The following is an 11,443-nucleotide window of genomic DNA, read 5'->3' as shown; positions in this document are numbered from 1 at the left end:
CACGGTGAGCCTGGGTCGGCGCAGAGCCACGCCGGCACGCTCGGGGCAGGGCCGTGACTGCCCCCAACACGAGCACGCGCCCCCCACCACCTAGGGTTTGCAAGTGAGGGCGCACCAACAAGCGGCGGGACGAGAGAGAAACCCAGAAACCAGCCTTGGACACAGGAAAGAAGGCGATTCCCTTTAGAACACGCCCCAGGAAACCACAGGACCCGGCGGGTCACCCACCGCGTCAGGGTTTTCTGCCACTTCGCTCCAGTTAGTTTCCTGAGTCCCGCCCACGCGCGCGGGCTGCTGAGAAAACGCCCACCCCGACGGCTCCGCCGCAGGTCACAGGCCGTGCGGACCCGGGACTGTGTCCGGGCTTCGGTCACTTCAGCAGTCTCCTCCAGAGTCGGCGGCCCACAGCCAACGACGAACTCCTGAGCTGAGGAAAACGGCCTGGTCCTGTCCCAGTGGCAGCTGCACGCGGGGCGGCCCGCGGGCCACCAAGCTGAGTCTTCGTAGCGCGAGACCAGCAGCGCAAATAGGGGCTCGGCCGGCTTTTAAAACCGGCCAATCACAGCGGGCGTCAGGCCTCCGCGCTCCGCTTACTGGTCCTGCCGGAGGAGGCGGGTACGTGAGCGCACCAATCTGTGGCCGATGAGCATGTAGGGCGGCGCTCTGCCCAGGTTGCACGGCCCTGAGGGCGCGTGCGCGAAACCGGGAACGCGGGCCCTCTGATTGGCGGCGCGCGGCGGGGGCGGGAACGCGGCTGCGTGACACTTGTCGCGGGGGAGGGCGAGCCCCGGTGCGGGGGAGGGAGTGTAAATAGAGCGAAGGCGACTCGCTGTCAGCCCCGCCACCACCGGGCGTTCCGCGCGGAGTCTGAGGGAGATGGAAGCTCAGCAAGAGCAACGGCGCAGAAAGGTGGAGGCCGGGAGGGCGAAGGTAAACATCAGGGCCTTCTTCTCTTGCTGCTCCGGCGTGAAGTCTTAAGGGCGGCTCCAATGCCAGCCACCGTCCCTTGTCTTCAGCGGACGCGGCCGGCGGAAGCTGCCGTCGAGGTCTCCCTTTTCCAGCCGGCTCCGCTAGAAGCCGGCTCCGCTAGAAGCCGCCTCCTGGCCGCCGCCATCTTGAATCCGCCGCTCTCCGCCAGGGCCCGCCCCCGCCGCGGCCATAGCCATTCAGCGGCCGGGACGCGCGGCGCCTCTCGGGCGGGCCGGGGCGGGGCTGTGCCTCCTCCGGCGACGGGCCGGGCGCGGAGCACGCCGGGAGGGGCGGGGCTACAGAGCAGGGCGTGGCGAGGGGGTGTGGCTGCGAAGAGGAGGTGTGGTGGGTGCTGGGCCCCAGGCTGGAGCCTCTAACGACCCCTGCGTGGTCCGGACCCAGGTGGCTTGGGGTGGGCGGCGGGTATTCTGGGGGCTGTGCTGTCTCGGGCCAGTTTCCTGCGCGGCCGGGGGCGTGGCGCGGGCAGTCTCAGCGCCTCCTTATGGCGCGCTTCCGCTCCGTCCGTCGGAGACGCTTTCCCACGCGCGTTTCCCGCGGCGTCGCAGCCCCTCCTGGGTGAAAGGCCCCCGTGGCGCTCCTGGCGCCGTTGGGCGCGCGTCCTGCCCGTCCGGGTGCTGCCGAGAAGCCAGCGGTGCTGGCGCCGGGTTTCTCCGAGGGACGCGTTCCCGTCTTTATCCCGCCTTGGGTTTCGTCGTGTTAAGGCGCTCTGTTTAATGGCCACCGTCCTGGGTTTCTTGTGGGGAATAAAGCGCGCAGAGCCCTTGATTCGGGGGCACTGGAACTGGGGTCCCCAGAGCACGAGGCGGAACCTCGGGAGCTGCCGGCACGAGGCTGGCCTCCCTGCGAGGTGCGCCCGGCTTCCCCGGATGCTCGGGCCAGGGTGCTGGGGAAGAGCGGGGCTTCCGGGCGCGGCGGGCAGGGGACTCGGAGCTGGGCCGGCGTTTGAGGGGCAGGAGGGAAAGGGGAGCCCGGAGCCTGCTGGGGGAGCGTGGAGGGTGGGGAGGGGGGACAGGACACCGCCTGTAGGGCGACCCACGCTGCAGACCAGGCCTGTGCTATCCCCTGATGGTTAGGTGTGCTGGAGGAGGGCATGAAAATAAACGAGATGGGGTTGGCTTTGAATAAAGTATTTCCTTGAGAGACCATTTTTTGTCCAGATTGCATTGTGTAATCTTCCTGGGTCCAGGAGCTTGTGTACTTGTGTTATCATTTATACAAACGTGTGTTCCATGCATTTGTTTTTGTAGCCACAGTTGTCATTTGAGAGAACAGATGCCTCGCCGTGAGAGGCTGACGTGGGATCGCATCCCTCTTGAGTAAGACGTTAGTGGGAGATGAGGCACGCACATAGTCTCAAACCCTCGGATTTGAGGACTGAGCAGAGCTAGACTGTGCCTTCTGATGGGCGATGCTCTGTGGAGGTCCCTGGTGCTTTGGTGAGCTGTGTCATGAAAAATAGAACATCTGATTCCGTAAAGGAAGATGTGAGATTGACCTGGCTTAATTAATTTTTTGCTATTTCTGTACCTTGTCTCAGAATCTATGGCTAGGAAGTTTTGGCTGGGCTATCTATTTCTCCAGTTGGGGGAAAATTGGGGCAAGAAGGGAGAGATTTAGCTTTTATATCATTTTAAAACTTAAATATGCCTCAATTAAGCTATCAGTCTTTTATATAGACGTATTTTTTTAAAGTTCTATTTTTCTGTAAACTGTCAAGGACTAGGAAAGCTGTTCTGCCAGTTAGCCGTCTGGTTTTCTTTTCTCTATCAGGCATAATTAGCAGTCCTCATTGTTAGACCCCTTGGATATAGATATTGCTGAAGGCAGTGTTTGTGGAGAGCGATCTGTTGGCTAGGTGTGGCAGAGTAGACTGGGTCAGCCCTCGGGCTCATGGTCCCCACCAGTCTGTTGACCTTGTGGTTCTGTTATTTTTTTCTTATTTACCTCTGCCTTTACTACTTATCTACGTTTTTGCGCAGCTTGCTCACTTCCGACAGAGAAAAACCAAAGGCGACGGTGCGCATTCGGAGAAAAAGACGGCGAAGAGGAAGGGCTCGGCTGTCAATGCGCCTGTCCAGGAGGAGAGTCCGGTAGCCAAGGACGACAGCGAAGTCCGTGGAGGAGGGGACATTTACAAAAGCCCATCATGTGACCACAGCCCTGATGGGGCAGGAGGGGCCTTTGCAGCTCAGGTAGATTTGCTCAGTGTTGTCTTTAAACATTTTGCTTGGTGATTTCTAGTGTGCTTTACTAAAGGTGGTCTTTGATCTGGTTTTTCCCTTTCAAAAGTGAGGAAAGAGGGCGATGTTTTAGTTATAAAAAGTGAGGGCCGGGTGTGGTGGCTCACGCCTGTAATCCCAGCACTTTGAGAGGCCGAGGCGGGCGGATCACCTGAGGTCAGGCGTTGGAGACCAGCCTGGCCACATGGAGAAACCCCGTCTTTACTAAAAATATAAAAATTAGCCATACGTGGTGGCGCACGCCTGTAATCCCATCTACTCAGAGGCTGAGGCAGGAAAATTGCTTGAACTCAGAAGGGGGAGGTTGCAGTGAGCCGAGATCATGCCAGTGCATTCCAGCCTGGGTGACAGAGTGAAACTCTGTCTCAAAAAAAAAAAAATAAGTTTTTATGGTTTTACTCTTTTTTTTTTTTTTGGAACAATTTTACTCTGTCACCAGGCACCATGCTAGAGTGCAGTGGCACAGTCTTGGCTAACTGCAACCTCCACCTCCTGGGTTCAACCAGTTCTCCTGCCTCAGCCTCCCGAATAGCTGGGACTACAGGCACGCTCCACCATGCCCAGCTAATTTTTGTATTTTTTAGTAGAGAGGAGGTTTCACCATGTTGGCCAGGATGGTTTCAATTTCTTGACCTTGTGATCCACCCGCCTCGGCCTCTCAAGGTGCTGGGATTACAGGTGTGAGCCACCGCGCCCAGCCAACTCTTTTATTCTTAATAAATTTGTTTTTTCTTTTTCTTTTCTTTTGGTTTGCTTGTTCCACACAGGGCCTTGTTCTGTTGCCTAGGGTGAAGTACAGTGGTGTGATCACAGCTCACTGCAGCCTCAAACCCCTGGGTTCAAATGACCCTCCCTCCTTAGCCTTCTAAAATACTGGAATTATAGGCACAAGCCACTGCACCTAGCCCTGTTTTATCTTTATTATGTAATTTTAAGAAATTTTGGTTTAACTACTTGAAGGCAAGTGTCTGTTGTTTGCTTTGTAATGGAAAATTGGGAGTTCTTCCTGTGTGGTTGTGTGTATCAGCCAGCCCCTTTGATGGGTGTTTTTTGGGACACTTAAAACATAATATTCCTTCACGTACTTGTAAATGCACCAGCTTGTCATCTTTGTCTTTTACCTTTTTAATAAAGTGAGATGAGGAGGGAAGGGGTGAAGCTGTTGCAGAAATGGGGTGTTGCTGGAGGAGACTGGGTCTGCTGTTGAGGCCTTGTGCGCTGCAGGGGCACCCTGTGGGTGGGTGTGGGTGGCACACTGAGTCCTGAAGGGGCTGGCCTTCCAGCCTTCTTGGGGCTGCAAGCCTGCCTGTAGGTGTCCTTGGGCCTCTTGTGTGAATTACGAATCAGGGCCTTGGGTGTTGAGTGTCCCTGCTGCTGCAGCAGAGTGGGTGCAGGTTTAGGTGTTTGCTAGGATTAGCTGGAAATCTGGTGGCCAAGGGCAGAATCTGGCTCAAGGTCATAATGTGTCTATCCTACTTTATTTAAAAAATTGAATTGGTGCCAACAGTTAAAATTTGTGTTATTGTACCTACAAATCCTGGATTTTGTTTTTTCTCTCCTGAGTTTTTTTGGTTTTTGGGTTGGTGTCTTTTTTTTTTCCCTTATTTTCTTTTTGAGGAAGAGTCTCTCTCTGTCACCCAGGCTGGAGTGCAGTAGTGCGAACTCAGCTCACTGCAACCTCTGCCTCCCAGGCTGAAGTGATCTTCCTGCCTCAGCCTCCCCAAGTGCCAGGATTACAGGTGTGAGCCACCACACTGGCCAGAAAGTTACTTTTGATATATTCTGGTTGCATATGCTTTTTTTTTTTTTGAGACAGAGTCTCACTCTGTCACCCAGATTGGAGTGCAATGGCAGGATCCTGTTTCACTGTAACCTCTGCCTCCAGGGTTCAAGTGATTCTCCTTCCTCAGCCTCCCAAGTAGCTGAGATTACAGGTGTTCACCACCATTTTTGTACTTTTAGTAGAGACAGGGTTTCAAACCATGTTGGTCAGGCTGGTCTTGAGCTCCTCCTGACCTCAAGCAGTCCACCCACCTTGGCCTCCCAAAACGCTGGGATTACAGGCATGAGCCGCTGCGCCCAGCCCTCTGATTGCATATACGTTTTAAAAGTGGTAAGCTGACAGAGATGGAGAAATATATGTGGGATCTCCGGATCCTATCAGAAAACCATTATAAACTGAACACATTTTGTGTACGTCGTATTTGGTGACTGTTGGGGGTGTTAACATGTGAAGGCATGGTGTGGACTCCTGGTTAAACATGCATACTTTGCTGTTTCATCAGCTATAGACTCTCTTAGTTTCTAACTCTGCTATTTAGTGCATGCCTTCATTCAGGAAGATGATCGTGTGAAAACCATTTTGATTTTTGTTTTCAAAACCAGAAGGGTACATACCAGAATATTAACAATGGTGGTCAGAAAGGAATAGAGTTGTTGGTTTTTTACTTGTTATTGTTTTTGGTATTTCCTTCCTTCTTTCCTTCTTGCCTACTTTCCTTCCTTCCTTCCATCCTTTCTTCCTCCGTTTCCCTTTCCCCTTCCCCTTCCTCCCTCCCTTCCTTCCTTCTCCTTCCTTCCTCTCTTTTCCTTCCTTCCTTTCTTCTCCTTGCCTCCTTCTCCTCTCCCTCCCTCCGTCCTTCCTTCCTTCCTTCCTTCCTTCCTTCCTTCTTTCCTTCCTTCCTTCGAGTCTCTTGTTGCCCAGCCTAGAGTGCAGTGGTGAGATCTCAGCTCACATTAACCTCTGCCTCCTGGGTTTAAGCGATTCTCCTGCCTCACCTTCCTGAGTAGCTGGGATTACAGGTGCATGCCACTGTGCTTGGTTTTTTTTTTTTTTTTTTTTTTTTTTTTTTTTTTTTTTTTTTTGTATGGTTTTTCGTTCTTGTTGCCCAGGCTGGAGTGCAATGGCGCGATCTCGGCTCACCGCAACCTCCGCCTCCTGGGTTCAGGCAATTCTCCTGCCTCAGCCTCCTGAGTAGCTGGGATTACAGGCATGCGCCACCATGCCCAGCTGATTTTTTGTATTTTTAGTAGAGACGGGGTTTCACCATGTTGACCAGGATGGTCTCGATCTCTTGACCTCGTGATCCACCCGCCTCGGCCTCCCAAAGTGCTGGGATTACAGGCTTGAGCCACCGCGCCCGGCCGGTTTTGTATTTTTAGTAGAGATGGGGTTTCACCATGTTGGTCAGGCTGGTTTTGAACTCCTGACCTCGTGATCCCCTGCCTTGGCCTCCCAGAGTGCTGGGATTACAGACATGAGCCACCGCACTCAGCCTATTTTTGGTATTTTCTACAATAAACATATTACTTTATTATATAAAGTATTTATGTAACAATTTTTATTATTTTATTATATAACAAATTTTTTCCATTTTAGAATATAACTGTACCAGTAATAAAATCTGTATTTTGGACATCCTAAAGCAGTGTGTAAATAGCAGGCCCATTACTGGTCCCCGTGACGTAGCGATGCATACACACACTCATTCCTGACAACAGTGAACAGAACCCTTCACCCTCAAGCATGGGGTGGGAGATGTGAGGAGGGGTCTGCTTTCACAAAACTTGGTGAAGCAATGGGAAGATGGCCAAGGTAAAGCATTTTGTTTCTTATAAAATAACTGTTACTGTGAGTAGTAACATATTTAAAGCAATATTTTCAAAACCAGAAGCTGGTAAAATGTAAGGATATTTTCTCTGGAAAAATTACGTGCTCCTGCGCCAGAATTCTGCATGGAATGAAGGCCTAGCAGGGCCTGACCTGTTTTCATCTCACATCATCCTGAATCCCTCTGCACAGTTGCAGCTTGAAATCAGCAGAGAAACACCTCATCTTCCTGTCTAATGGCTCTAAAATGGTGGGCAAAGGTCAGGTACTAGCCAGCTTTTTTCCCCACAGAATTCCTGTTATTTTAATAAGCTAAATATGCAGTCATCAGGAATTAACCCCTACAGGATCTTGGACATCAGCTTTTTTTTTCTTCTTTTTTTTTTTCTTTTAAGTAGGGTCTTGCTCTGTTGCCCAAACTGGAGTACAGTGGCACAATCATGGCTCATTCCAGCCTTCACTTCCTGGCTGCAAGTGATCCTCCTGCCTCAGCCTCTCTAGTACCTGGGACTACAGGCATGTGTGAACATGCCTGGCTAACTTTAAACAAGGTTTTGTAGAGACAGCGTTTCACTAGGTTGCCAGGGCTGGTCTCAAACTCCAGTACTCAAGCACGTCTCCCAGCTTGGTCTCCCAAAGTGCTGGAATTACAGGTGTGAGCTATCTCACTTGGCTAAAATTTATATTTTTTACACATCTACAGGTAAAATAAGTGGTATGTGTAAAGTAGAGCCATAATCTTTCTGCTGAATACTAAGTTATGAATCAGATTTCTTAATGAGGCCTTTTTGTTATAATTATTTATATAAAAACCATTGGTGTTGTAAAAAGCAGATATTTCATTAACTTTTTGTACATCATCAGTTGAGTCTAAAAGGACTTTTTTCATATGTGTTATAAAATAATTCATGATAATTGAGTTTAATATGCATTTAATCCAGTATTAGATGTTAAAATAGGAGTGATTTTGTGTTCAGAATAATGCTCTTCTGAAAAGTGAAATTCTAGGAAGAGTCCACTGTTATAAAGCTAGCAGTAGGTGGCTGTGTGGCCAACCAACGTCCCAGTCCAGGGCACTCCCCTCTAGAGTAGGAATCCTCGAGGAGCCTTTATGTTGTATGTTGTGCCAGTGCTTTGAATATAACTAAAAGGTGCATTTGTTTTATTTTACCCATGTATAAATTGTGAGAGGTTTGATTATGGGGAGCCTAATGAGCTTATTGAACAGCATAAGATGTTAAGTGTGTGTGCGTGCATGCGTGCATATGTGTGTGTAAAGGAGAAATAATTATGTTTTCCAACATATAATAAATTGCTTGCTTTGATTTCCACAGTGTACTTTTTTTTTTTTTTTTTTTTTTTCCTTTTTTTGAGGCTGAGTCTCGCTCTATTGCCCAGGTTGGAGTGCTCTGGTGTGATCTTGGCTCAATGCAACCTCCGCCACTGGGTTTCAAGCAATTTTCCTGCCTCAGCCTCACAAGTAGGTGAGATTACAGGCACCCATGACCGCACCTGGTTAATTTTTTTGTATTTTTAGTAGAGATGGGGTTTTACCATGTTGGCTAGACCTGTCTTGAACTCCTGACTTCAGGGGTTCCACTCGCCTCGACCTCCCCAAGTGCTGGGATTACAGGTGTCAGCCACCATGGCCAGCCTGTAATATATTCTTACAGGATATGTTATTAAATTCTAAGATGATATAAGGGGTTTTTTTTTTTTTTTTTTTTTTTTTTTTGAGATGGAGTTTCACTCTTGTTGCCCAGACTGGAGGACAGTGGCATAATCTCGGCTCACCACAACTGGTGCCTCCCGGTTCAAGCGATTCTCCTGCCTCAGCCTCCTGAGAAGCTGGGATTATAGGCATGCACCATCACAGCCAGCTAATTTTGTATTTTTAGTAGAGATGGGGTTTCACCATGTTGGTCAGGCTGGTCTCAAACTCCCAGCCCCAGGTGATCTGCCCGCCTGGGCCTTCCAAAGTGCTGGGATTGTAGGTGTGAGCCACCACGCCTGGCCAGAAGGCTTATTATTATTATTATTATTTTTTTTTTTTTATTTTTTTTTTTGAGACGGAGTTTCTTGTTGCCCAGGCTGGAGTGCAATGGCGCGATCTCGGCTCACCGCAACCTCCGCCTCCTGGGCTCAGGCAATTCTCCTGCCTCAGCCTCCTGAGTAGCTGGGATTACAGGCACGCACCACCATGCCCAGCTAATTTTTTTGCATTTTTAGTAGAGACGGGGTTTCACCGTGCTGACCAGGATGGTCTCGATCTCTTGACCTCGTGATCTACCCGCCTCGGCCTCCCAAAGTGCTGGGATTACAGGCTTGAGCCACCGCGCCCGGCCTCAGAAGGCTTATTTTTAACCAGTTTTAAGATTTTAGTTTTTTTTTCAGGATGGTTGCAAGTGAAGATAGAATTGCAGAAGGACCTTATGGTAAATAGTCAGGATTCAGCTATCTTCCTTACAGTTTGTTAAGTGAAGTGCATGATGAAAAAATACTTGAACCAATGCAACAGTTGTCTCAGTTCTGGAAATTAACTGAGAAATGAAAGAAAGCAAGGTCAGGCTTGATGGCTCATGCCTGTAATCCCAGCACTTTGGAAGGCCAAGGTGGCAGGATCACTGGAGCCCAGGAATTTAAGGCCACCCTGGGCAACATACTATAACTCTGTCTCTGTAAAAAATATACAAATTAGCTGGGCATGACAGTGTACACCTGCAGTTTCAGTTACTCAGGAGAATGAGTTGGGAGGATCACCTGAGCCCAGGATTTTGAGGCTGCAGTGAGCTATGGTGGTGCCATTGCACTCAAGCCTGGGTGGAAGAGTGAGGCCTTGTCTCAAAAAAACCATAAAAATAAAGCGGTGGTAGAAAGCAGAGTTTGACCTTTCAGTTATGGATGAGGAACAGAATAAAGAGAGGCTTTTTTGTTTTTTGAGATGAAGTTTTGCTCTGTCGCCTAGGCTGGAGTGCAGTGGTGCAATCTTAGCTCTCTGCAACCTCTGCTGCCAGGTTCAAGTGATTCTCCTGCCTCAGCCTCCTGAGCAGCTGGGATTACAGGCACATTCCACTATGCCTGGGTAGTTTTTGTATTGTTTAGTGGGGATGGTTTTACAATGTTGGCCAGGCTGGTCTTGAACTCCTGAACTCGGGTGATTCACCTGCCTCGGCCTCCCAAAGGTCTGGGATTACAGGCATGAGCCACTGTGCCAGACCATTTTTTTTGTAAAAGAACCCTCCAAAAATTGCTCAGAGGTCAAGAATTTCAGAAGAAAATACAAAAACTTTGGCTGAAGAAGATTAACCAGTGCTGTAGAAGGTTTCAGAAGTGTGGTTCCAGCACTTTTCCAACTCATATTAGTATCAAATACCAGGACACCATTTATCATCCAGATTCCTGGACCCTCTTTACTATTTTGTCATTTTAAGTTGTTTTGCAAGTAATTTACAGAAGTAAGAATAAAGCAATAATTTAAAACAGCTTTATTAGAAATTTGATCCAACCGCTTTGTAGCAACTAAATTTTGGCACACAAACATTAGAAGTGAAAGAATATTGATAGGTGTCCTCTTAGGGAAGTGGATGGTGGAGGTTCATTTGAGGTGGAATCCTTCATGTGAGCAGGCAGCTGATGGAGACTCCCGTGTGCCCTTTTCATCCTCGGACACGCATTGCTCACTGCCTCTTGATTCTGAGACAGTTGATGCTAGGGTATTGTTAAATGAAGTCTTGCCTGAGATTTTATTTTCAGGCATCATCACTGGACATGAGTGCTTACTCTCTCTGCATTCATCTTGTGACTCATCTAATGATCCTGAAAAGCCTACACTGTCATTTTTCCTCTTTGCTATTTTGGGAGGAAATTGAAATGTTCTTAATGAATAGTCTTGTTGTAAGCAGGTTAGTCTGGGTACTGTGGCTCATGCCTGTAATCCCAGCATTTTGGGAGGCTGAGGTGGGAGGATTACTTGAGCCCAGGATTTTGAGGCCAGCCTGGGAACAGTATGAACATAGAGACTCTGTCTCAACAAAGAATAAAAATATTAGCTGGGTGCAGTGGCGCATGCCTGTAGTTCTAGCTACTCAGGGGGCTGAGACAGGAGGATCACTTGGGCCCAGGAGGTCAAGGTTGCAGTGAGCTGTGATTGCATCACTGCATGCCAGTTTGGGTGACAGAGTGAGACCCTGTCTCAAAAATTAATTAAGTTTTTTTAAAGAGTAGAATTCGTTATGAAGAGGGGCAGGAACATCATTAGGGAAATGATTTGCATTAAACAATGTTTAGGACTTGAGAATTGTTTAGGTGGAAGGTGCACATTCTGAACAGGTGGAAGTGAGCTCTCCTTGTGAAATGGAGTCAGCACAGATCTGCAGGTAGAGGACCTAGGAAGGGCCTGAGGCTGCAGCCGCGGACGTTGCTTTAAAAGCTTGTTTCGGCCCTCCCCTTCTTAGCTGGAGGACTGTGATGGAGAGAAGAGAGAGGACTTGGAACAGCTGCACCACCATTCTCGATGGTGGGACATTGACCACCATCCGGAGCAGCGTGGGGTCATCACCGTCAGCGACCACCATCCGGAGCAGCGTGGGGTCATCACCGTCAG

The 11,443-nt window shown here is 49.3% G+C and overlaps 1 protein-coding gene across 4 annotated transcripts in view; it reads left to right on the top strand.

The window, feature by feature from the left end:
* Nucleotides 1-759: 759 nt before the first annotated feature.
* The window catches only part of PCNT (pericentrin), a 111,481-nt gene continuing 100,797 nt past the window's right edge, over nt 760-11,443 (top strand). For 3 of the 4 annotated variants that reach the window (XM_032276520.1, XM_032276522.1, XM_032276519.1), the window contains exons 1-3: nt 761-930; nt 2,970-3,182; nt 11,295-11,443. The exon at nt 11,295-11,443 is cut by the window's right edge and continues 172 nt beyond it. In XM_032276520.1, coding sequence (XP_032132411.1) covers nt 877-930; nt 2,970-3,182; nt 11,295-11,443 — 416 coding nt within the window. In that variant the 5' untranslated portion in view covers nt 761-876. Of the gene's footprint in view, nt 931-2,969; nt 3,183-11,294 lie in introns of all 4 variants that reach the window. The other variant, XM_032276521.1, reaches the window with a different exon arrangement.

This window comes from Sapajus apella, unplaced genomic scaffold (genome assembly GCF_009761245.1).
Source record: "Sapajus apella isolate SASKATOON/1434 unplaced genomic scaffold, GSC_monkey_1.0 scaffold8, whole genome shotgun sequence".
Lineage (NCBI taxonomy): Eukaryota > Metazoa > Chordata > Mammalia > Primates > Cebidae > Sapajus > Sapajus apella.
The sequence above is the reverse complement of the archived record's forward strand: the minus strand, read 5'-3'. Positions and strand labels throughout refer to the sequence as shown.